Source organism: Lissotriton helveticus, chromosome 5_1 (assembly GCF_964261635.1).
Source record: "Lissotriton helveticus chromosome 5_1, aLisHel1.1, whole genome shotgun sequence".
Classification (NCBI taxonomy): domain Eukaryota; kingdom Metazoa; phylum Chordata; class Amphibia; order Caudata; family Salamandridae; genus Lissotriton; species Lissotriton helveticus.
In genome coordinates, this window is record NC_136065.1 from 1,401,248,878 (window position 1) to 1,401,276,374 (window position 27,497).

At 46.7% G+C, this 27,497-nt stretch overlaps 1 protein-coding gene across 9 annotated transcripts in view; it reads left to right on the top strand.

Moving 5' to 3' along the window:
- Window positions 1–27,497, top strand: part of CSDE1 (cold shock domain containing E1) — a 1,051,746-nt gene that overhangs the window by 589,585 nt on the left and 434,664 nt on the right. For 5 of the 9 annotated variants that reach the window (XR_013594894.1, XM_078644374.1, XM_078644376.1 and 2 more), the window contains 2 exons: window positions 17,033–17,173; window positions 17,751–17,915. Coding sequence is in view for 8 of the 9 variants with exons in the window: in XM_078644374.1 (XP_078500500.1) it covers window positions 17,033–17,173; window positions 17,751–17,915 (306 nt within the window). In the remaining variant the exon portion in view is untranslated. The remainder of the gene's footprint in view (window positions 1–17,032; window positions 17,174–17,750; window positions 17,916–27,497) is intronic. The other 4 variants (XM_078644375.1, XM_078644378.1, XM_078644379.1 and 1 more) reach the window with 1 other exon arrangement.

A 27,497-nucleotide genomic window follows, 5' to 3' on the forward strand; every position in this document is an offset into this window, starting at 1 on the left:
AAGTGGCAGAAGGGAAGCCTTCCCTTCTGTAGGAAAATAGCCAGTTTTTAAAATGTTAAGCTACAGAAACAATGGGGTGCAATTAAGTCCACTATATTATGCAGCACTCTGGTGAGGCATGGGTGAAGGAGCTCCAGACTTGTTTTTTTTTTTTTTTAAGAAGTACAGGCAAATCGCTAAGGGTCGGCTGATTTTTATCGAACATAGTGTGGTGGCTTGGATTGCCTTATTACTCCCATTGTCGAGGATGAGGTCATTATACACCTCAACTTAATTTTTAAGAAAAACGCTAGGTTATCTTAGAAGTGTTGAGTGGGGGTTTTGTGGCAGGGACAAGGGGAGTAGAGAGAATATTTAGCATTGTAAGTAGTTCCCGGGCGGAGTTGGTAGCGAATCTGATTTTCTCAGTGAAAAATCTGATTTACTCTGAGATCATCAGTTTCTTGTATTGCTGAATCGGTGATTTAGATTTCTTTTTTCCCCCCGACAGGGGCATAATGACTTCTCCAGGCCCTTTCTTGCCAACAACAAGTTTTCTTTAATTCTCTTAATTTAGGGGAAAATCCAGGAGCTGATGACTGCAATCTATGGTTAATGGCCTTCTTGAGCGGGCCATTTTGTTAGCCGATTCTTGAAGCCAAATATAATGGGAAGCTAATGTTAGGGGCATTCACAAAAAAGAGGTTGTGATCTTAAGGTTACTAATTAGATCTGCTCTGTTGACTGTGTTCCATGATCTGACCAGTTTGGTCTGGATGGATGAGTTCGAAATTGCTTTCATGGGATTAACACTAAAACTGAACTGTGATGCTACAAACTATCATAGCGCCATCCAACTGGTAGCAGCCTATCATAAAGTAGATATGCATGTAACACTCGAGTATGATGACTTAGAGACTTTATCTAAGACAGAAAAGTATGTTCAGTATTTACCTGTGATACTTCTCAGACAAGTTGCTGAGATCTTCAAAGTTCGAGGCATGTGGGCTGCTAAATTCATATCTGTTGCATTAGATCGCCGCCTAGTGTTGGGTCCGGATGATCGCACATTGTTGTCCTGGAAGAGTCTTCGAAGTATCCTGAGATAGGTGGCTCCTCCCCTGGACTACAGTGCGCATGGGCATCTGCTCCATCCCCAGATTGTTTTTTTCCGCCATTGGGTTCGGATGCGGTCTCGACGTCTCTCTGTCGGAACCGAGAAAACTAGCTTTTTTACGGCCAAAAGGCCTTAGATTCATTGCGTCGGTATTGTTTGCTTACGGTCTCGAGTTCTTCCGTCTCTTTGAGTCGGAATCTACGGAGTCGTATCACTCTTAGGACATCGAGGCCTTCTCATCGCAACCCGACCGCAACTTTTTGCCATGGAGCGGAGCCCGTTTAAGTACTGTCCCGTCTGTGGGTCAAAATACCCACATATCGATGTGCACCCGGTCTGTAACAAGTGCCTCTCGCCGGACCACAACGAGGACAACTGCATGGCCTGCTCCAGATTCAGGTAAAAAAAGACACTCAAACTTCGGCGCGCGGTGCGCCTTGAGGCCAGACAAGCGGCCCCGGATCCAGAGAACATCTTCGGCGACCAAGAAGAGGAGGGCCAGAGCCATCATCTTCAAATCTCACCGCCCGCGACGGACATCGAGGCGGATCCGGAAGACGACGACGGAGTCGTGGGTCAAGGCCTTGAATACGTCGACGAGGTAGGGGACGTCGAAGAAGTTTATGGGGCCGCGGAAGATAGCTCAGGGGATGAGCTATGCCCCGAAGGTTACACGGATCAGGCTCGGGTCACGGGATCGCCAGTCGGCCTTACCCAAGACCCCGCACCGCAAGCCACGGCCCCGCCCTCAGGCCCGGCCACAGACATACTTGCTGCGAAGCCCGTATCGAAACCGAAACTGAAACAAGCGGTATCGACTACGCCTAAAATGGCCACCCGAAACCGAAACTTACAGATTCGAGCGTTCCTAAGATGGCGGCCGCTCCACCAAAAACAGCAAAACCTGCTGCCTCATCGACTCCGTCGACCTCCGGTCCATAGAAGTCGAAGAAAACTGTCGATTCGACGGTGTCGAAATCGTCAGCGGAGGGGGTTTCCTCTAAGAAGGGAGATCGGCACGGGTCGACAAGTGCGACGCCGTCTAAGCCCGCCAAAGCCAGCGACAAGACTCCGGTGCCGACTGGGACATCGTTAGTCGGACGCGTGGTGGAAACGGAGCCTGCAAAATCACACGGATCGAAAGCTGGAAGCTCAACACATCGGTCCAAAGACTCTGTGTCCACGGCTGCAGCATCCACGTCTAAGACTCAAAAGGGCCAACAAGACGTCGGATCCGAGGGCAGGGTGAAGGCCTCCTTGTCGGCGCCAAGTGCCGCTGTGAGTGACGCGTCCCCCATCGTCTCTTCACTACAGAGGATTCGGGAGAAGGCCTCTGCAACGCCGTCGCACCAGAAGCCGATGGACTTGCCGGCAAAGCCTGCAGGCAAACTTCTCTTCCTTCTGCCGCCGAAAGAGGCACCAAAGGCCTTTACCACAAAATCGGTGCCAAAGACGTCGGAATCATCAACGTCTGGAGCACTTTCAGGTCGACTACTCGACTCAGAAGAAGACTCTGAGCGTTTTATCGACGCAGACACGGGCAAATTGACCCTTTACAAACGAAAGATCACTTCACAGCCAGTGGACTCTTATGTCATCCCACTAAAGAAGAAACGGCTTGCTCAGGACGCTTCAGCCCTGATGGAACCTATACAGCCTCCTCCTAGAAGGAGCCCAACACCTTCCCCTGAACACTCTGAGGGTGAGGGATATGGAGAAGATGACCAATACACTTTCCCCATCAATGACCCTGATGCACAGCAGGATTCCTATGACGACATAGGTGACCAAGACACCCAGAATGTGGGGCAGGACCCACAGCCTTTCATTGCACGTGCATCCCCAACAGAAGATTCTGCAGGTTTTCACGCACTCATTGAACGGGCAGCTGCTAATCATGATGTGGACATGCATGCTGACCCAGTTGAAGAAGACTTTCTATTTGACACTTTTTCAGTCTCTGAAAGGACAGTAAAGACACTGCCTATGCTCAAAGGGGTCCTTAAACATGCTGCGGACATCTTTAAAGAACCAACCAGGGCGAGGGTGGTCAATCCTCGCATCTAGAAGAAGTACAGACCAGCGCCTGCAGACCCGGCATACATTCGGGGACAGTTGCCACTTGACTCCCTTGTGGTCGCAAATGCCCGCAAACGGGCGAACTCCCAAACGACGGGTGAAGCTCCTCCCCCAGACAAGGAGTCAAAAGTGCTGGAGGCAGGGGGCAAAAGGGTAGCTGCGCAGGCTGCCAATTTCTGGCGTATTGCAAATACACAAGCACTATTGGCATGTTATGATAGGGCGCATTACGACACCCTAGAGCAAGTGTTACAACACCTGCCTCCGCAGTTTCAAGAGCCTACCAAACTGCTTATAGAAGAGGGCAAACTAATCTCCAATGCAGCCATAAAGTGTGCACTTGATGCCGCAGACACAGCGGCTAGGGCTATTAACACTAGCGTCATGCTGAGACGACAAGCGTGGCTCCGCATATCGGGGTTTAAACCGGACATTCAGACAACCATACTCAATCAGCCCGTCAATCCTGATAGACTGTTTGGTCCTGATGTTGACACCACCCTCGAAAAGATTAAGAAAGACAACGAAACAGCTAAGTCTATGGGGGCCCTACAATCACAACAGTTCCGGGGCAACACTTTTCGTCGCTCAGGTGCACGTGGAGTCACCAGAGGACAGATGGGTCAACAGTCGCAGTTCTCTAGAGGTGGAGCACAGTCCTCGTACCCCAAGCAAAACAAAGGGGGTAATCGAGGAAACAACACCAGAGGACGTGGCAGAGGAAACAACAATTCCCGTTCCTCTGCCCCAAACAAACAGTGACTCTCTGTCACTGCCCCCCGACCATTTAACACCTGTCGGGGGGAGACTCCAGCAGTTCCTGCCAGTCTGGACAAACATCACCACAGACAGGTGGGTACGAAAACTTGTCCAGCACGGTTATTGTCTAGAGTTAAAGTCCACTCCACCCAACATTCCACCAAGGCAACGGCCTATGTCCGCAGAGCATTTGCACTTATTGCAGCAAGAAGTAGTGGTGATGCTGCAAAAAGGCGCAATCGAGCTCGTGCCAGTGGAGGAGGAAGGCACAGGGGTGTATTCCCTGTACTTTCTTATTCCAAAGAAGGACGGATCTCTCAGACCCATTCTGGATCATCGTCCCCTCAACCTGTATATACTGTCAGAACATTTCCATATGCTAACACTGCAACAGATTCTTCCCTTGTTAAACCAAGGGGACTTCTTAGCAACCTTGGACCTCAAGGATGCTTATTTCCACATTCCACTACACCCGTCCCACAGAAAATACCTCAGGTTCACTATCCAAGGCAAGCATTATCAGTTCAAGGTCCTGCCCTTCGGAGTGACCACAGCTCCAAGGGTGTTTACCAAGTGTCTGGCGACAGTAGCGGCGCACCTCAGGAGGCAGAACATCCATGTCTACCCCTACCTAGACGACTGGCTCGTCCAAGCCAAGTCGGAACAACAGTGCGCCGCGGACATGTCGTCTACCATTCACCTCCTTCACGACCTGGGCTTCTCCTTGAACTACCCAAAGTCGCATCTTCAGCCGGCACATGTCCGGCAGTTTCTAGGTGCAACGATCAATACCCTGACGGCCATGTAATGCTCAGCCGAACCAAGTCAGGATAGACAGCATGCAGTCTCTAATCCAAAAGTTCAGACCACAGCACTCGCTCCCAGCGAGAGTGTTCATGCTGTTGATTGGCATGATGGCCTCCTGCATCTTCATAGTCCCTCACGCACGTTTACATATGCGTCCGCTCCAGGAGTGCTTAGCAAATCAGTGGACACAGGCTCAGGGACAATTAACAGACCTAGTGTTGGTTACCAGTCGGGCATACGACTCTCTGCATTGGTGGAATCCACACAACCTTTGCAAGGGCCGACTGTTCCAGGAGCCAGTGCCACAGATTATCCTGACAACGGACGCGTCTCTCCAGGGATGGGGAGCTCATCTGCTCACTTACACAGTGCTGGGACTATGGACGACGCAGCAACAAAAGATGCACATCAACTATCTAGAACTGATGGCAATCTTCATGGCGCTCAAGTCCTTCAATGTACATCTGTGCAACAAGGTCGTGTTGATCCGGACGGACAACATGACCGCGATGTACTATATTCAAAAGCAGGGGGGGGCACCCACTCGACACAGCTGTCTCATCTGGCTCAGAGCATGTGGAAGTGGGCCATTCAGAGGAACATTTTCCTCATGGCAGAACACCTCCCGGGCAAGGACAATCAGATGGCGGATCTGCTCAGCAGATACAGCCATCAAATGCACGAGTGGGAGTTACACCCATCAGTACTCCGCCCGTACTTCCAGCAGTGGGGTCAGCCGGAGATAGACCTGTTTGCCACAAACGAAAACGCAAAATGCCAACACTTTGCCGCCAGGTTCCCTCACCCACAGTCGCAGGGGAATGCGATATGGATGAACTGGTCAGGCAGATTTGCGTACGCTTTTCCGCCAGCCCCTCTGATACCGCTGGTGGCAAGAAAACTAAGGCAGCACTCGATGACACTCATCCTAGTTGCTCCAACGTGGGCGCGCCAGGCATGGTACACCACGTTTCTAGAACTCTCGGTGGTGCCGCATCAAAGGCTGCGCCTCACGCCCAGACTTTTGACGCAGAACCATGGAGACATTCAGCATCCAGATCCGCAACAGCTCAACCTAGCGATCTGGCTCCTGAAGTCCTAGAGTTTGGATACCTCCACCTACCTCCAGAATGCATGGACATCATCAAGGAGGCGAGAAAGCCTACTACCAGAGCATGCTATGCTGCAAAATGGAAGCGTTTTGTCATTTACTGTACGGCTAATAACATCGACCCGCTAGATGCATCTATCCCTAACATCATTTGCTATCTGTTACATCTTTACAAATGCAATCTAGCGTACACTTCCATTCGGATACATCTATCCGCCATAGCAGCTTATCTTCAGAACAGGCAGCATCTCTCTGTCTTCAGAGTGCCTGCCATTAAGGCTTTTCTTGAAGGTCTGAAACGAGTCATTCCCCCAAGGACACTGCCAGCTCCGGGGTGGAACCTCAATGTGGTCCTCACCAGACTGATGGGACCACCTTTTGAGCCACTACACTCGTGTGAACTCCAGTTCCTAACGTGGAAAGTAGCTTTCCTAATAGCTATTACGTCACAGAGGCGTGTTAGTGAGCTGCAAGCGCTCACAATACAAGAGCCATTCCTTCAGATTCATCCAAATAGGGTGGTACTGCGTACTAACCCCAAATTCCTTCCGAAGGTGGTGTCAGTTTCATCTCAACCAAACTATTGACTTGCCTGCATTCTTCCAAAACCCACAAACGGTGGCGGAAAGAATGCTTCATACTTTGGATGTCAGGAGGGCATTGATGTACTATATTGACAGGACACAACACTTTAGGAAAACTAAACAACTTTTTGTTGCCTTCTCGCCACAGCACAAAGGCAACCCTATTTCCAAAGCAGGAATAGCCAGGTGGATTGTTAAGTGCATCCAAATCTGTTATCAGAAGGCTAAACGTACCTTGACAATACCCCCAAGGGCGCACTCCACACGCAAATTGGGGGCATCTATGGCTTTCCTGGGGAACATTCCTTTAGAAGACATTTGTAGAGCAGCCACGTGGGCTACACCACATACCTTTACAAAACACTACTGTGTTGATGTGCATTCCAAGCAGCAAGCAGCTGTAGGACAGGCTGTTCTCAAAACACTTTTTCAAGTTTCTGCAGCTGGCACGGGCAACCGCCGCTAATGGAGGGACTGCTATATATTCTATGCAACAGATATGAATTTAGCAGCCCACATGCCTCGAACTGAATATGCTACTTACCAGTATGCATCTGTTCTTGGCATGTAGGGCTGCTAACATTCATATCGCCCACCCTCCTCCCCGGTGCCTGTCGCAGCTGCAGACATACTCTTGCATTCAATCATTAGCATGGACATCCTTTACACTTTACACACCATCTCTGCCACAATGGCGCAAAACAATCTGGGGATGGAGCCGATGCCCATGCGCACTGTAGTCCAGGGGAGGAGCCACCTATCTCAGGATACTTCGAAGACTCTTCCAGGACAACAATGTGCGATCATCCGGACCAAACACTAGGCGGCGATCTAATGCAACAGATATGAATGTTAGCAGCCCTACATGCCAAGAACAGATGCATACTGGTAAGTAGCATATTCATTACCCAGTAAAAGCAAGAGTACTTCCTTTACGAGTGGAGAGGAAGCCTAAACCATGACCCTCAGACCCACTTTATATACTTGGACACCCTTCCCTTTCAGTTAATGCAACTGCTAGGAAAAGCACAGTAACAGACACTAGGAGAATCTCCACCTACTGATAGAGAAAGTAAAAGCATTGATGCTGTAGGCAGGAGTGGCTGTAGGGAGCACCAATCACTGAAGGATTTCCAACTCGGTGGGGTTACTCGCCCAGTATAGCAGGGCTCACTGGGATGAGATGGTAGATCTCCTACAAAATTTTCAAGATGAGTACAGAAAGAGTGTCGGAGAATTAGTGGATGAAGGCAAACTTGTATCTAATGCAACAGTTAAGTGTGCACTAGATGCTGCAGAAAACTCTGCAAGGGGTATAAGCTCTGTCTTTTTATTCAGACGTGCATGGCTGTGCATTTCATGCTTAAATCAGGAATTACAACAGTATCTATGTAACATTCCGTTTGATGGTGCCCATTTATTTGAATACAGGTCAATAAAAATGCTAGAAAAAAATAATAAAAGAATGCTGAAACAGCAAAGGCTGTGGGGTGTTGCGGACCACAACTTCACACCAGTCCTTTAGTAAGCAGCAAGCAAGAGGTAGTTCCAAAGCATCCACCTCCGAGCAGACGTACCAAAGGCATCAAGTCTATTTCCAGCAGGGTGGTAGAGGCTACAGTTGAGCAGCCTATAAAGGCTACAGAGCCAAGGGAAGGGGTATATGTATGCTTGCAAAGAGTTCCTCAACCAGCAAACAAGGACTCCCCTCACATTCCCCCTGATCACTCAACATCGGATTGAGCCAGACTTTAAGGGTTCTTGACACTTTAGGCATACATTACTTCGAACAATGGTTACTGTCCATTACTGAGCATGGTTATGGTCCAGAACTCACAGCAACCCCCACCAAACATGCCTCCATATAGTCCCACCCTTAACCCACAACACTTGCACCTTCCACAAGAAGAGGTCAAAACGCTCCTTGCAAAGGGGACTGTCAAGCCAGGTTCAAAGCATCACAGAAGGGTGTACTCCCCTTTCTTTCTTATTCCAAAGAAGGACCGAATACTCAGGCCAGTCTCGGACCTCAGACCTCTCAACAGATCCATCCGGTCAGAATATTTTCATATGACTACACTACAGGATCTCATGTCACTCCTACAGGAAGGTGACTTCATGTCAGGCCTAGACATAAAGGACACATTGCACTACCATATTTACCACATGGCTGAGTATCTTACACTTTGCCGACCTCCTTAGCAGGATGCAGCAAAAAGTCCACAAGTGGGAATTCCACCCACAATCCTTCTCCCATAGTTCAGAATTTGGGTAACACCAGACATGGGTCTAGTTGCCATGTTGCAGAACGCAAAATGACAACACTTTGACTCCAGGTTTTATCACCCACAGTCCAAGGGCAATTCACTATAAACTAATTGGTCTGGGATCTTTGCCTGTGCTTTTCCACCTCGCCCACTAATACCATATATAGTGAGGAAGGTCAGGCAGACATCTGATACCTCCCTCATGAGCAAGGCAACTTTGGTATGCAACCCTATTAGTTATCTGCAGTCTCAGTCTCCCCAGCAGACAGTACCTACTAATCCAGAAACCAGGCAAAGTCATAGTCCAAATGCAAAACAGTTCAATCTTGCAGTATGGTTTCGGAGGTCCTAGAGTTTGGTTACATAAAATTGATTGGAAGGTATGGACATTCCCAAGGAAGCACAAAGACCTACTACTAGAACATATTATGCAGCTTAATCGGAGAGATTTGTCCTCTACTGTGCCACACATCACAAAACACCCTAAAGCCTACTGTACAAATCGTTGTACACTACCGTCTACACAGGAAGGGTTAGCTTACATGTCTATATGACTACATTTTGTAGATATTGTGACATATCTCCATAATAGGGAACAATAATAACTCTTCAGAATCCCTAATGTTAAAGCATTTGTCGAGGATTTAAAGAGGATAATACCTCCAGAGTCACCACCTGATCCACTCTGGAATCGGTACTACCAGACTCATTTACCCTCCTGTGAGGAAATGGGGTGTAACAGAACATAACATATTATATGGGGTGGTTGTGCGTCCGCACCGTGTAATACACTTACCAACCCTTTTAGAATCCTTAGGTTTTGGTTGTCAAACCTTCAGCTTAACCCTCTTTAGTTGTGGCTCTGAGCATCAAGGCTCACACACAGTACAAGTGTAAAGCATTTAAACAGCACCAAAACAATTGAAGAATTTTTAGACACCACAATAAAAAAAGATCCACTGGATGGTTCCGGGGATAATGAATTTACAATATAGAGTTGCCAACAAGCATTGGGAAATGCAACCAATTTGACACTTAGAAACATATTCATCAAAAAGTTTGGGATAGTTGGTATGTGTTCACTTTGAATCACTTTAGGCGACCAACTCCAGGGTGGAACCTGTCAGGGGGGACCAGCAATGCCCTCCCGACAGTTAAATGAAGCAGTCCACAGTCCGTTCCAGGAGCTTTTATCCATTGCATGGCTTTTCTGTGGAAGTGGTCCTGACACAAGGGATGAAGAATGCTGAAGATGCTCAAACGATGCTGTGAATGTGATGCGGTTGACGGGGGTTTTGCTGCGGCACCATCTCAGTCAACGAAGGGGGTGAGGTGGTTCTGGGAACAAGCCCTCCAAGTCCTCTTGTTGCTGGCATAAGTCCAGTCGCCTCTTGACTCCCAGTTCGGCCAATCCTTACAGGGTCGATAACTCATCCTCTGGGGCTCCCAGCTGCACCTTGACGACGCTCGACAAACTCTGGTGCAACTTTGTGTATCGGGTCCTGGTGCCTCATGGCAGCCGTTAGTGGTGGGTTGAAGGCTTTGTGGCTGCCAACTTGTTAAGCAGGCTTCTTAGCTGTTGTCACTGTGCAGTAAACAGGAGGCCAGCTCACTGACCCTTTGAGTCTGTTGGCTTTGGCTGGGCTCTAATGGCTGCTTCTCCTCGAGCAGGAAACAGTAGGTTCAGATCTCTCCTTATCTAACTACCAGGTTCAGGTGGTGCAGTCTATGCTGGTGAAGCCTCTTTGCTGGTTCCACGGTGCAGCAGGACATTCCATTCTGCCAACTCATAAGATGGCAGAACCACTCTTTGTCCAGAGCTCCTTAGCCCAACCTGGTGCTGTGGCTGCCAAGGAGACTACATACCCCTGGGAAACCAGTTTTAAAACTGACTTCCCAGTCCCTGACCGTAGTGCCAGCCTGTCTACCTAAACAATAGAGTAGCCCCTCTCTCAGTGTTCCCCATTTGCCCTTCAAAGGTGGCTTCACCTTTGAAGCTTTTGAACACCCGTGTGATTTCATGCTGGGGGAGGTAACCCCTCCACAAGTGGCAGACCTCTGTTAACTTTCCTAGGTGTCGTTAGCATGTCGCCCCAGAAGGGCAGAAAGCTGTCTGGAGGACCGGCCCTGAGTACAAGAGTAAGGGGTCACTGAAAACCTTGGTGACGTTAAATTTGTTTTAGCCATTAAATCAGATTCATAGCACTGATTATTTTGATACCTTACAGTACCAACTTTAGTAGTCCAATTCAGAGGTTAACAGGGCTGAGGTGTCAGCCTCTAACTTTGTACTTTACAATGGGTCTACAAGCCTTTCCACAGTAAAAATGACAATTTAGGGTTTTTACTGTTGGAGAATGTTAAAAGTACATGTTCCACTGTTTAACATACAGCACCCTGCCTTATTGCTTGTTAGGCCTACCTTAGGGGTGACTTGTTACATATATTAAACAAGCATTTACAATGCAATGGTCTCGGCATTGTTTAAATTAGAGCCATTGCCATCGTTAATTATATGCCCATATGTATAATGTAACCACTTTAGGGTAATAGCCATTTGGTAACTCACATTTGAGCACATTAAAAAAGTAACTCTTACTGCCCCCGGAATTCCGCCGCGGCCACACCGGAAGTCAGGCAAGGTCGCCTGTGACGGGGCAGGGGCCGCGTCCGGACCAGAAGAGGAGGCAGGCGGAGGAAATGCGTCTCGCGGCCCGAGGCTCCTGTGAGCGGTGGAGAGCCCCGGGGCCGACAACAGGAGGTTGCGCAAGTGTTGCGGGGCTCCCTTGACCAAGAGGGAGCCCCGGGAAAGGAGCTGCCAAGAGCCGCAGCGTCAACTCTGCAGAGGGGGCACGAGGCACATGCCCGCTGCCTGCCCCTGCCGCGTGCTGAGAGCGGAGTCCCCCAGATTGCCACAGTAAGTTTAAAAGGAGGGGGGGGGCGTGCACTCGTGTGTGTGTGCACGCGCGTGTGTGAATGCGTGGGGGGGTTCTGTATGTATGTGCGTGTGCGCTAGTGTTTGTTTCTGTGTATGCGCATGCGTGTGTTGTGTGGGAGCTTCGTGCAGCGCTCGTACTTGTGCGCGTGCCAATTTCTAATCGCCTGCGCGCGGCCAGAATTGTCTCTTGGAAAGCAGACACGGCAACAAAAGGTTCTCGGCGAGAACGCGCTTCCGCGCGCTTAGCCGAGACCTAAAAAGGGAGGTTTAGGTTTTGCCATTACCTTTAATGGCAAAGTAGTTAGCAGATTTAGAACTGCTCTACCAGTCTGCAGTGTCAGGCTAGGAGCCATGTTGTACCTAGTCCCACTCAGGGTGGCACAGCAAGTACTGCAGTCCCTGGGGGACACTCTAACTTGCCGGCCCTGGTACATGTGGTACCATACACTAGTGACTTACAAGTAAGTTAGGCTATGCCAATTGGGGATAAATTAATTAAATATGCACCAATTTAAGGATGGGAGCACATGCACGGAGTCCTGTTTAGCAAGGCTCAGCACATTTCAGAGCCATTACACCAGTATCTAGTTGTTATAATGAGGGCACAAAGTAGGGGGGTAGACCTGCAAAAAGCCAGTTTTCTTACACACTCTGTAGCGGAAATATTGCTTCATGCTCTAGATTTTCTAAGCATCAACACATCATATTGTTGAGCTAAATCCTTCCATAAAACACTATTGTTTGTTGCCTTCTCAAAACCATGGAAAGGGGCAAGTAATATCCAAGGCGGATATCGTGAGATGGATCTTTAAAATAAAAACCTAAATTAAAGCATTGTCATTTACAATGCCAATAGCTCAAACTTGTGTAAATGCGAGACTATTGCATTGCAAAGGCTTCTTTTCACTCGCTAAGATAGCCCCTTGCCCCCCCCTCCCCCCCTCGAGCACAGACTGGCTGAGGGGAGTGAGAGGGCAGCGAAGAAGCTGAAACTGCTCCTGGTTCAGTGCGGTGTCCCTAAAACGGGTGCCAGGCCTATTATGAAAGTTTAATTTTAAAACAAAGCGTGGCGCCTGATTTAGGGACACCGCGCTCAATATTAAAGGTTTTTTTAAAAAACATTTGAAACCGGGCGTGGTGTCCCTGAAGCGGGAGCCGCGCTCCGTATAAAAGTAAAAAAAAATACAATAAGAATGCATACTAGCGCTGTGTCCCTGAAGCAGGCGTCACCCTCTGTATTGAAGTAAAAAAAAAAAATCTGATTGTGTTATCCTTAAAGAGGGCGCCGGGCCCAGCATGCAGATAAAAAAAGCAGCCGCCATTGTCCCCAATTTCAATAAATAAAATAGTGCTCACCCATTTATAATGCAGACCGTGTAACTAGCCAAGTAAAAGGTCCAGTCATTATGGGCGGCAAGAAATGCAGACAAGACGGTACCAAGGAGGGAGGGACTAACGAGCCTTTATATGAATAAGAAGCCAGCATTTAAGAAGTACAATGACACAATCTAATGACAAATATGGGTGGAGAGTGGGCGGGGCTTCCACTGCATGCTCTATTACAGCATGACTCACGGAGTGAGCAGCGCATGTGCGCTTCGGCTAGGCTCGACCGAAAGAGTGGCTCTATGGCTTTTCTGGAAACATGTGCTAGCTGACCTCTGCAAAGAAGCTACAGGCCAATTCCACACCCATTCACTAAACCTTGCTGTGTGGATGTCCTGGCACTTGTTGGATAGACTGTACTTAGAGCTTTATTTCAGTCATTTTCACCATCCAATGACTACCTACCACTAGGGGAGAACTGCTTTACAGTCTATGCAGAGCTTGTGTATATACAGCCACACATGCTACAAATGGACTAGGATACATACTGTAAGTATTTATTTGTATTATGTAGTGCTGCAGATTCACATGCGTTCACCCACCCACCACATGGTCACTATTATGTACTACTAATAGCTCTACTAATCTCTTCCCCTCATGGGCGAAAAGCAATGTAAAAATTCAGCATATGACCATGCGCATTACCATGGAGAGGAGTCCTAATACTTTGACTTCGAAGAAAACAAGTTAAAAAAATCAGAGCCCAAAACTAGATAACAGGGGTATGCAGAGCATGAGAATCTACAGAACTACATGGAAAGAATAGATACTTAAATGGCAAGCAAAGTTGTGTTCTAGGCCTGGTCTTGAAATCAGCGTTTTCTCTGTACCCACACTGTGAACCTATAGTTAACCTACAAAACTAAATTGTTCATTGTGAAATTCAAGACACCTAACTTCACTAGTAAAATATTTAGGATCCTTCGGAACTCTTGGGTGCCTTCTTGAAATAATAGATTTTTTGAGCAGGGTGACTAATTAACCTTTGCAAAATGTTTGCTACCTCTTTGCACCGCTTGTGGTGCAATTTTTCATTTGCGCTACATACAAAATGGCTTTATTTGAAATCTGCCCACATGCAGCAGATAGAAATGCAATACATCTAGGATTATGCACAAAATGCGCTGACAACAGAATAAAATAATTCTGGTGGTTTGGGTCATAATCTATTAACCCTCTCTGGCTCCTCAATTACTGGACTGCTTGTTGTCTCTACCCTGTAAGAGCCTAACACCCAAAAACATCAATTAGACCATTGATTTGTGCATCTTTTTTTTGTCCTTGATGCACCAGTGGTAAATGACAGCAGCCACACTTGGTACTACCTCGTGACCCAAATAAAAAGCTTCGCAATAAATACACCAGGAATATCATGGGCTTCTTCAGAGGCGTCTGATCGGTTTTAATTGGAGGAGACCAATAGTCCTATGCCCCAGCTTCTTTCCGCTGATACCAGCTACCCCATTACTTGTTTTGGGACAGTCCACTTTATCTGCTATGGGTAACTTTTAGAGCACTCCCTAGGCAGAATAGCCTAGAATGTCGAACGTCAAGCAAAATTATAGAGCAGCTTCAGTGGTTTCGCAATGCCAGTTCTGGGAAAATAGAAGGCGCCAGAAAAACAAACGAGACCTGGTAGAGCTGCTTTCCCAAGCCATCCGGTACCTTTTATCCTCGCATCCATATAGAGTGTGTCTAAGCGGAAATGGAAATCTGTGATGATTTACTCCAGCACTGGAGAGAAATGGAGCACCACAGACTATCGGCGATCATAAAGTGTGGAGCAGATTGTACCATCCTGGAGTACTGCAATATCTGTTCACATATTCTAATATGCTTTCTTGCAGGTCCCACGCTCATCCTTTTGTCTGCCCAGTTTTTGTGCGAGGTTTAACTGGGCTAAATGGTGTTTTACAAATGTAACGACCTTTTCTCATTGTTTCTACTTGTTTGAAGTGCATTTGAATTGGCTACTTGTATTGGGACAGCCTTTTAAATTCTACTAAATTGGGATGGTTTAAGAACAATAAGTGTTTTAGAGCTTGTATTTCTAGTGTATAATCCTGCAATTGACCCGTGAGATTTTAGAAACCGTGTAAGCGTGAGATCATTTTCGAGCTGAAACTGTTGCTTTGTACGGTATTGTGATTTGTAGGTCTAATCGTTTTCCATGCATGATAAAAAAAAATGGTCGAATATTGGCCAGTTTATTTCATACGTTTGACTAGGGTGGACATGGTGAGCGATATGCCTGTTTCACGGAAGACAGTGTCTTTGTGACAAAAATCCAAGAATCTATCCATTTCAAAATAACTCTCGCTTTTCTTTTCACCCAAGATATCTTCTACTTCACATTCCTTGCACTTCAGCTTGTCACCTGCTAGTCCTGAATTCAGAATATTCCTGCCGGCTGTTTATATGCATTTTAATATGTTTCATGTGCCCAACATTCTACATTTTCTAGTTTGCTGCCTAGTTTTCTCGATCAGCATCCCCATGCCCAGAGTGTGTTGTAATTCGAGATGGGCGGTAGGTTTCACTTAACGGCTTTACATAAAAACTCTGAGATTCTGCAGAGTTCTGCCAACGCCGGACTAAAATTATGAATGTCGCACTGCGATTTAGTGTGGGTAGTGCAAGCAGCAATGAAAAGCCGAAGGCACCATGCGGTGCTCAAGAGCGCACGGCCAGTAGAGGGCATTTTGCTGCTGCTTGAGTATCAGCTTTTAGCAGCCCTCTAACCATGACTACCTACGTTAGAAAATTGCGCTTGGGGATGCCAAATCTCGCTCACCAGCTCTCATTAATTTGAAGCCTCGTGGGGGTAAAATGCCACCATGTGGAGATTGGCGGAATTTGGCAAGAACTCCGCTTTTCAAGCGTAGCGTGGAGTCACCAAATTCTGCGAATTCCGCAGGCAGAATGAAGCCGGCCGCCCATCCTTAGTTACAGTGCAAAATGAAGACAAATTCGAATAATTGTACATGTACCAGCTTTGTTTACCATTACTTGCAGAGATAAAACTAGTGAGACTTTTTAAGAAAGTGCAATAAGCTTGAGAGCACAGATCCTTTTGTGGAGTAATCAGTGTTTTATTACGCTTATTCGTTGGTAGGAAAAGGGGGTTTATGGTAAAATCGATTAAAAAGTACTTTAGAAAGTGAAGTCTGCTGTGTTTACTGTGTAATTATTCGAGGATTGCATTGTAGACCGCATAGGAAAACTCGTGTGCTGAATGGCCATTTAGGTGTGAGCATTGAAATCAATTGGAGAACTAATGCTTTGCATGGGTTGTGGTGCTTTTGAATCTATACTTGCTTCTGCTGCTTGGCTTTCTGATCCTGCTGCCAACATCTTCAAATTAATCTATGCTGTTTCATTTTTTTCCTTTGATTGCACTCAGATTTGTTAATTTCCAAATGAAACGTAGCACAAGAAAATAGCACTAAACTCTTACCCACACCATTAAAACTAAACCAAGTGTCCTCGAATTATGTTAGGAGAGGTATACATTTTAGTCAAGATGTCGTAGCGTGCCAACTTAATCACTTTCAGTGGTTTAATAAACCAAAAGGAAATACATGTCGGTTATTCTAGAACGATTCACAAAATGCCCAATAAATCAGTGAGAAGCTTGACCTGCCACTCCAGTGGATTTCCGTTTACCTACAATGTATTATGCATGCCATACTACCCATTAAAGAGGGACACCTGTGTTGTTTTGGACCATATGATCGATTGGGGTCTGGTCTGTTGCAGGCTCATGGGAAAGCAGTGTTTTGTCGAAGTTCAGAATGGCTCCCCTGGATTGTCATATACTGCCTTCCATAAGTGGTTAAACATACCACATAACAAATAAATTCAACCGTAACAAGGTTGTTTTGCAAACATAGGTTTCTAAGCCATTGCTGTTTGTTGATTATAATGCACGCTGTGCTTATTATCTTAGCGAGACTAACTTGTTGACTGGGAATGTGTATTTATTGAGCTGTTTCCCTTTCACAGGGTGTGATTGCAGCAATGAGGGATGGGTTTGGTTTTATAAAATGTGTTGATCGGGATGCCCGAATGTTCTTTCACTTCAGTGAAATCCTGGATGGAAACCAGCTCCACATTTCTGATGAAGTAGAATTTACTGTTGTCCCAGTGAGTAAAAACTTCTTTGTAAAGAAAAAAAATAGACATACAAAAAAACGTAAATGAAAGATATAATCTTCTACAGATAGAGATAGTTTACCTGCAGAAGGCACGTTGTCACATTCCGAGTGCCTAGATTCACGCACATTTTCTTTATGATCAAAATAGCGGGGTTTCTGGCTTCTCCTTTGCGCTTGTTTACCTTTTTCTCATGCTCCTTGTGGGTTTGCTTTTATCTCCTACTTACGCCCCTACTTCTCCCTGGAGGACTTGACTTCATTTGGCATTTTTCTAGTGCTCGAAGTTAGGTGTGAAAAGCATTCCCTGACATTTGGTTTAACAGAGTGATTGTGTGTGTATGCATAAATAAAGGCTGGAATAATTTGGGAAACAACCACTCGAAAGTCAATTGATGTGAAAACTGTTTATTTTTTTTAAAAAGGGTGGGCCATTATTTTGGAAACCGAAACAATTATAGACCTAGCTCCTTGGCTGGTTAACCGTAATATAAAAATGCCTTTTTCAGCATCTGTGCAATTTTGTTGCATGATGATGTTTAACAGCAGCAACTTTCGATGTTTTATAGGATATGCTTTCTGCACAGAGAAATCATGCTATAAGAATTAAAAAACTTCCCAAGGGTACGGTCTCATTTCAAACCCAATCGGATCATTGTTTTGTTGGCACCATAGAAAAGGAAGCAACTCTGTCCAGCCCAAAAGACAGTAGTCCAAACAAAGGCAAAGAAAAGGTATTTTTGTTTGTTCTTGGTTGTCCGTTTGTATGCTCAATGATTTTTGTACATGCATAATGATTAACCTTGTTTCCCTCTCTCTAAATTTACTCTCTGGATGAATAATTTGTATCTGAATAGAAAAAAGAAAAGGTATGTTCTTTGTGCGACATGTAGATTTTTTTCTTAACATGATTAACACTTTCATCTGATTGTTATTGATTTGCAGGTGCAGTGACTAATAACAGTCTTGCATAATGTGTGCTGAAAAATTGACTTGTTTTTAACCCATTTTTAACATACTTATACTGTTATGGTTGTGCAGAGTGCACGTTCCTCTAAACAGACATGTAAGCCTGGATCTTCTGTATCTCTTTTTTTAATTTTTTTTAAGCTTTATATAACATAAAACCGAAGTACGGGCAATAACATGCACAGCACATGTCGACTTATAAGACTGGGCACCCACAACCAGCCAACGAACATCTAGCTGTACCCCCTCCAAAATGCCCCATGAATTAGCTACTCACCTGGTTTGCAAATACTGAGCAAAACTAACAGTACTATTATAAACCCTCTCCCTGATCCTAATCAAAATCCCCATCTGCATTCGTGTCCACATCACCATCTTCCGCCAGCTCCACATCCTCCTGGGAGGCTGAGAATCACACATCAATCCACACATGGCGGTCTCCTTCAAATTATCATCATGCACACTGTTTCATGTGCACCTTCTCAGCCAGTGACCACCCCTACACATCCCTATGCCACTTCTCAACTGCAGAAGCCCGTGACCAGAAGCCCTGCAGCAACCGGCACCACCATGCCAGGTGCATGAAGTCCCCCTGCTATCATTGCAGCAGAGGCAACTGTCCAGCCAGGAGAGAGGGAGAGATGCAGTGGACACTCTTAGGTGTTATAAAAGTCCAGTGCAGGAAGTTGTAGTGCACCAGGTTAAATCTGGCATTGAAAGACTGTATGTGAGTCCATATAAAGCAGCTCACTTCCGATTGTCTAATAGAGACTCGCTATCGACGTCACATGGAGGTCGAGTCCCTGGTTAAGGTAGACATGGCCACCCTGCTGCGATGCCCTGCCCACAATAAGATAAGCATCGAGTTCAACTGCTTAAGCACTTTCTTGGGTACTGGAAAGATGGAATTTTGCAGGGTAGATTGACAACTTGCAATAGAACCATTTTAGAGACCGCCAGTCTGCCCATCAGGGATAGTGACAAAGTATTGAAAAAGGAAACCGACGTTTGCAGTCCATATAGTACCCATCCCATATTAAGGCGTAGCTGCTGTACCTCAGTGTGTGCCACCTCTATCACCAAATATCAGAAGTGTTCTAATTACCAGCGCAATCCCAGACTAGGGTGACCGTCCAGCGGTGTACTGACCTGGGAAGCCAGTGGAAATATCAATTTATTTTGATTGAGGTAAAGCCCAGCGATGCCCCCAAACCCATCCAACTGCTGCAGCAGCATGGGTAATGCCACTCATGGGGATGCAATATAGAAAAGTCACTCTCGTAGTCCAAGATTATATGTCGCATGTCCCCCATTTTGATGGCCTCCAATGTGCCCAGATTGCCAGGGGTTCTATTGCTAATGCAAAGAGTAGCGGCAAAAGGAGGCAGCCCTACTACGTCTCTCGCCCAGGCCTCTTACCAACTTTTCCCCCTGCGCACTGAGAGCAGAGTAGATCAGCCAGATTCATCCTTGAAACTGCAGACCAAAACCCATAACTGTCAGCACTTGAAGTAGGTAACCTCAGTCCACAGTGTCAAAAGCTTTTTCTAAATTGATGGAGACCAGGGCCAGTAGCTCATCCGATGCTCCACTTCATGGAGTACATGGCCAGTCGTCCCAGATTAAGCCGGTATGCCGACCAGGATTAAACCCACTCTGGTCCTCGTGACCCTAGTAGAGTCTTGTGCAGCACCAGGCTGCTGGCAAAAAACTTAGATTTAATTTTCGGGTTGGTCATGGTAAACGGCCAATAGAAGCAGGATCAAATTTAATACCACCCGGTTTGGGAAACCTGCAAATTTCTCCATCTCTCATGGACGTGGCCTGCAAACCACTTTCACACACCTCAAAAAGTTCCTGTGTGACTGTCGCTGAGAACGCTTGATAAAACTGGTGGAAAACGTTCACCTCCCGTGGCTTCGCTCGTGGGAGTATACTCAATGCTGTGCGAAGTTCCTCCAGGTCAAAATGTACATCAAGGGACTCTGTGACCACTGGTGCTAACTGTGGAGCATCCAAGCCCCTCCAGGAATGGTGTTATGGCCAGATCTGCTGAATATACACACCGCAAATGTTGGAAAACGCCCATTATTCTAGTCCAGATGGAACTCTTGTGCCATCCAGCAATATCAAATGAGTTGTCCACGCCAGTGGGCGAACCCTGCGAAGTATCCATGCTAGTAGCTGACCCCACTTTTCCCCCTTCCTGTGCAGCTGCTGCCTATACTGCTGAAGCGTATATTTGCCCAAGTGGTCCCAGATATCCATTTTGTGCCTACGCACCTCCTGTTCCCTTCTGTGAGTGACCAGTTGTGCTTGTTCCCCCGCCTGCAGAGTGGCCAACGTTGCCTCTTCTCTGCCAAGTTCTCGCTGGAGTTGCCTACACACTCCGCACGTCAAGCCCGTACATATGCCCCTCAATACAACTTTTAGGGCCTCCTATATAAGGGCACTACAGAACATGGTATCCCAATTAATCGCCATATAAATCAGACAATGCTTTCAAGAGCACTTCCCTACCGACTGGGTTCTCCAGTACATCAGCCAACATCCTCCGGGACAGAGCCTCCCGGAGCAGACACACCCTACCCCACTACACGGCTAACCAGAGTGTGATCTGACAGAAAACGCACCAAGAGCTTCACCTCTATGTCCTCCACCAGTGAGAAGCCTGCAAATAGTATCCTATCTAATCTGAATGCCTAAACTTCCAGATATCTTCAAAGCCCAGGTTGTACATCACCCTGCGCTGCGCAACCATCAATGGCTTGGTACCCGTCCTAGAAGGCGCCCGGTCCAAGTCACAGTCCAGTATACAATTAGTCACCCAGCCACAAGAGCTGGCACGTCCATGTCGGGCATCAACAGATCTTCTATATTATGAAAGAATGTGGCGTCACCAATGTTCGGGCATATGTGTTCAATATGGTCATGTCACGTCCATCCAGGGTCCCCCATAGCAGGACATGCCGCCCACCTATGTCAGCTTCTATATAGGTATAGGAAAAATGGACCCTCAGTTCAACCCATATTCGTGTGCCCCTAGCATATGTCAAATATGAGGTCTGTCCCTACCCCTATTTAGCTAGACTACCAGCCCCTGAGTCGTCCAGGTGCGCTTCCTGTAAGCAAGCTATGGAGATGTTGTCGCTTGATAAAGGTTAGCACTCTATACCGCATCGTGCGCTTCCTGTAAGCAAGCTATGGAGATGTTGTCGCTTGATAAAGGTTAGCACTCTATACCGCATCGTGCGCTTCCTGTAAGCAAGCTATGGAGATGTTGTCGCTTGATAAAGGTTAGCACTCTATACCGCATAGTGTATGTTCTCAACCCTCTGACGTTCCATGTCCGGAGTCTAAAATCTGTTCCCATCATTGTTTTTTGGCATCTAGTGGTAGCCCCCCACCATGAGTTAGACCCCGCAAACTTCTATGAACAATAAACCATCAATGTGCAATGCACAATAAACCGCCCTCGAACACCCACCCACCCACCCACAGACAGACCTACTACAACATTGGGACTATCAATTCCCACTCCACGCGTATTAGGATGTGCACAGCATCCCAGCCCGCCCAACAGGGACTAGCTAACACACTTCTCCGGCCAGCAACCAGGTCAGTCATATGCCTAGGACTTAAGATAATCCAGTCATCTCATGCATACTTTGCCAACTGCTGTCCATTTCCCATTAAGCACCCTAGGTAAACCGTCTCGCCCATGCAGGTAGCACGAGGGCTTTAAGTGCGCCGGGTCGCTGCACCAGCAGTTTTTAAAATGGGATCTTGAAACAGGTCTCTATCAACCACTCCACCTCTGGCTCTGAGGTCCACTGCGCCACAACCAGAGCCGAATTTAGTGCCTCACCGAAGGGCTCCAGAGCTTGTGATACCAGATCCAGCATAGTCTGTTTCCTGGCTTTGGGATCTGATCTGTTGCATTTTTAAATGCAATGTTTGGCTTGCTGACCCCATGTGTCTGTTGGCATATACCCTGGGAGGCTTGCCACCTCGCTTTCCCCAGGCACCACTCATGCCTTTTATGCCTATGGCTCTAGGGGGTTGGCCTCTTCCGACACCGATATATTCGACACCGCTGCAGTCCTTTGAGGGTCGACCACCTCTAGATGGCGCGTCCTTGCGCCGTCTGATTCCAAACCGGCTTCAACTCTTGTTCTTGTTGTCATCCCTTCGGCAATACAGAAGTCACCGGCACTGCATCTAGTGACATCAACGCCAGTTCCGAGGACAAGGTTTCTGAGAGAGGCTCAAAGGCTGTTGAAAGAAGATTATCAGGAGGAACATGGAGGGACTGAGAGAGGAGAGAGTATAGATAGTGGCCTGGATACTTCTCCTGAGTGGGAGGTTTCATCATCAAAAGGCTTGGCGATGCAGGAGGTGACCACTTATCATGCGGTAATAAGAAAGGCTACAGACATCTTGGAGTTGCCTCTTCATACAGCTGAGTTGAGGTTGAACATTCTGACGGAGGTGCTCTATTCCTCCTACTTTATTTCAGAGCCTTTACTTCTTTTCAATTAGGCTTTGACAGAGCCCATTCTCTTGTGGCTGAAGCCAATGTCCGCTCCAGCGGTTCCCAGGACTGTGGCAAAGAGGTACAATGTGGCTCCGGGGGTATCCTGCTTTCCTGTCCACCCATCCTTCGCTGGTAAGCTTGGTGGTCTGGGCTTCGGGTTCTTCGGGCTGCAGGTTCTTTCCCATCTACGCCTGCAGATAAGGAGTCAACATGCATGGAGCATTCAGCGAAGGTGTTCTTGTCTAGGCGTATGGCTCTCAAGTCCACTAATGCTACATGCCTTCTGGGTCGCTGCATTGATCCACTCATGGACTCGAGCAGAGAGGTTGTCCCAAAGTTCCCAGAGGCGGTACAAGGACATTTCTCAGAGGTGTTGTACAATGCCCAAGCTGCTGCACGCCAGATGATATAATCTGGTTGGCACACAGCTGATAAAGTAGCCAAGGCCAGGGTAATGGGATCATCTGTGGCTACTAGGAGAAACACATGGTTGCAAGGTTACGGATTCTCGCCTGATGTTCAAGGTACATTACTTGATTTGTCTTTTGATGGATCTCGCCTGTTAGGGGGCTAAGGCAATTTGGTGCTACTGCGCCTTAAGGACAGTAAAGCCACAGCAAGGTCTTTGGGGCTTCAGTCTCAACCCATGAGCTTTGGACAGTTCCACAAGTTTTGTGGCTTTGAGAAAAACTTGTCCTTTCATGTCAGACCGCAGAGGGCAAATCCCTTGTACAGGTCCCACAGGGGAAAGGGCAGAGGTAGTCTGTGTGGTGGTACACCACAGCAAGTCTCCTCTTCCGCTCCTCCAGCTGGTGTGGCAGGGAAGCAGCTCTAGCTCCACAAACCTAGAGCATACTTGGGAGGATGGGTGTCCCATTTTCCACAGCATTAGAGGTCCGTTACTACAGATCTCTGGGTGTTGAACATCGTAGAGAATGACTATGCCCTCCCTTTCTGGAATCCCCCTCCCCCTCTTTCCCTCCCTGTCAGGGCTTTTGCTCAGAAGAGCACCTTATACTTCTCCAGCAAGAGGTTCTGTCATTGCTGCAAAAAGGTGCGATCAAGGTGGTTACTGAGCAGGAGAGAGGTCAAGGATGCTACTCCTGGCACTTCCTTCTTCCCATAAAGGACAGTCACTCGAGGCCAATCCTTGACCTCATGGTTTTGAATTTGTACCTCAAGGAGGAGAAAATCAAAATGTTGACCCTGGCTCTGATTCTTCTTGCACTGCAGAAGGAAGACTGGCTGATGTTGTATCTCCGTTTTACAGTGAGGTCCCAACATAATCACTTTGCTGTCCTTCCATTCGGCCTTACCTCCAACCTTAGGTCTTCACAAAGGTGATGGCGGTGTTGGCAGCACATCTCAGAAGGTCGGGGATTCCTGTTTTCCCCCATCTGGCGACTGGCTGCTCAATACAAAGTCGCCAGAGATGGTGCTACATCATTTGCAAGCAACACAACTGTTGTTCGACTTGGGTTTTTTAGTAAATGTACCCAAATCTCACCTGGTGCCCTCTCTGTGCAACCTGTTCTTAGGGGCAGAATTGGACACTGCTGTAAGTCGTGCCTTCCCGCCTCTACACAGGATTCAAGACATCCAGGTTATGATTCCACTTTTTCAGAGTAGCACTTCTGTTCCAGTCCTGAAGGTCTTGCGTCTGTTCGGTCTGTTTGCTTCCTGCATACTGTTGGTCAACGATGCACACTGACATATGAGGGCCCTCCAGTGATGACACCAACATAAGTCAACAGTGAGTCTACACACACAGACAAAATATACTAGGGAAAAGTTTAACAAAAACGAGTTCCCATCAGTCCACCATCGAGACCGCCCTTCATCATCTGGGATCTCTTTTGACACATATAACTATTGCTGTTGAAGGTGAAAAAACCTGCACTGGCTATTAACAAACCATGTACCAGGAAAAACCACAGCAATTATGTAGATGTGAGAAATGGCGTGTCTAGTGGAGTACTGAAAAGCAGTGCATAGAATAAAGTGTGTTGTGAAAAGAATAAGAAAAAGGGTTCTAAAATTAGGTCGTGATCAGGGACAACAATTTTAATAACCACCGTCACACTCCTAAATCAATAAAAACAACAGTGCAAATTAGTGGCATAACAAATAACCACTTAATAGGGATGTAAGGTCGACATGTTTCTGCAGTCTAATAGAGTCTCGATCTCCTGCTGCTTCCTCAGGACCATTAGTGCTACTGCTAAATAAGACCAAAAAGATAAAAAAATAAACCATATCACCTGGATACTGTAGGTTACTGTACAATCATCTTCTCATCCCACTCGATGAGAAGGAGAAGCCCCACCTCACCTGGCGCGAGCTCAGGTAGTCCTCCCCAAGATTGAGCTTAGAGGGACGACCGGTGTACTGACGGAGAGTGCGGTGCATCCACTACCTGAGCTCGCGCCAGGTGAGGTGGGGCTTCTCCTTCTCATCGAGTGGGATGAGAAGATGATTGTACAGTAACCTACACTATCCAGGTGATATGGTTTATTTTTTGATCTTTTTGGTCTTATTTAGCAGTAGCACTAATGGTCCTGAGGAAGCAGCAGGAGATCTCGAGACTCTATTAGACTGCAGAAACATGTCGACCTTACATCCCTATTAAGTGGTTATTTGTTATGCCACTAATTTGCACTGTTGTTTTTTATTGATTTAGGAGTGTGACGGTGGTTATTAAAATTGTTGTCCCTGATCACGACCTAATTTTAGAACCCTTTTTCTTATTCTTTTCACAACACACTTTATTCTATGCACTGCTTTTCAGTACTCCACTAGACACGCCATTTCTCACATCTACCTAATTGCTGTGGTTTTTCCTGGTACATGGTTTGTTAATAGCCAGTGCAGGTTTTTTCACCTTCAACAGCAATAGTTATATGTGTCAAAAGAGATCCCAGATGATGAAGGGCGGTCTCGATGGTGGACTGATGGGAACTCGTTTTTGTTAAACTTTTCCCTAGTATATTTTGGGTACTTTGTCTGTGTGTGTAGACTCACTGTTGACTTATGTTGGTGTCATTTCTGTTCAGGGGATTCAACAGGAAGGGTCTTTAATATACCCCTGGGACCTTCTCATTGTGATTAGTGGCCCTCCAGTGATGCCTCTGCAGACAGTGGTTTCAACACATCGCAAATCTAGAAAAAGTGGTCAGAATTTCCAGAGACACTGCTTCGGAGCTGCTATGGAGGAGTGTTCCAGGCAACCTGTCTCAAGGGAAGCAGTTTCAACCTCTTTCTCCGGTGACCACTGTGATAAGATGCCTTCAATCCTTGGTGGGGAGCACACCTGGAGGTCAAAGGTCTTTGGTCTCCAGAGTGAAGATTTTTTCACATCAATCTATTGGAATTGCGAGTGATACATTTGGCTCTCAAGGCCTTCCTTCCTTTCATTCGCGGGCAGTCTTTTCAGGTCCTGACAGACAACACTGCCGCAATGTGGTGCATCAAAAAAACTGGTAGCAGTAGGGTCTTATCTTCACTGCGGGGAGGCTCTGCAACTCTACTCCTGGGCTCAGGACCATCAGAGTTACGTCATAGCTAATCATCTGTCTGGAGAATTTAATGTACCTTCTGACAGTCTGTCAGCAGTATTCGGCCGATCACGAGTGGCGTCTCCATCTGGAGGTGCTCCTTCACATTTTCAGGATGTGGGCCTTTCCTCAGTTGAACCTGTTTGCCACTCATGAACGCACACTTCTCATCATGCTGTCACCAGTATCTGACGCAGGGAGCGTTAGGAGACGCGTTTCAGTTAGATTGAGGCTCACAGCTTCTTTGTGTTTCCCCCATACCCTTTCCTCAAATTCTGAGGAAGATTCACCAAGACCGGGCCCAAGTCATATTGTTCGCCATAAAGGGTGTGGTACGCAAACCTCCGTTACCTCTCATTGCATCCTCTGGTCCGTCTCCTCAGGGCAAACCTCCCATCGCAGGGGCTGGTTTTAGATCTCCCGAGCCTGCACCTTCATTCCTGGAGATTGAATGATTATTGATGAGTATTTTCTCTCAACTACCGGATGTCACGGACGTTTTATTATCCTCCAGAAGACACTCCAGCAAATCTGTCTATTCTGGTAGGTGGTCCATGTTTGCTAAATGATGTGTTGAGAGATGGACTGATCCTTTGTAGGCCAATTTATCTGATGTTCTGAGTTTCTCTCTTTGCCTAGCGCAACAGGGTAGTGCAGTAGCTACGGTTAAGAGGTGTTTCTCTGTAGTGTAGTTCCTATATTCCCAATAGGCTCTGCGCATTGGAATAATATATACTAAAGATTTGACGTAGGACTGAGGTCTACTACGTCTCTATCGAATATACTAGACTTAATTGTGAGTGCCAGCTAGCTCAGAGATCACTAGAAACTTTCTCGAATACACAAGAAGGGATTAGTTTCTGATAACCGCATAAACATGACAACTTTGTTTCCCAAGAATAATAAATGTATCTCTAGAGTCGCGGAAACAATAGATAGTTATTTCACTCAGTCAATCGTGCATGCTTCGTTTCACCAGAGGTGCAGAGAAATAGAGAGACGGGCGTTTTCAATAAAAAGGTATTCATTGAACAGTCTTTTCTCATGCAGAGGAAATGAACTGCTACAACCATAATACTGGTTGCAAAGTACTATCGGCCACATGCATCATTGTAGGATTTTGCACTTCCTAAATTGCGAAAATTAAGGAATCGCAATTTAGGAATTGCAAAATCCTATGCATCAAGAAATCCTAAAAGTTTTTAGGATTTCTTAATTTTCGGAAATTGCGATTCCTTAATTGCCAATCGCAATTA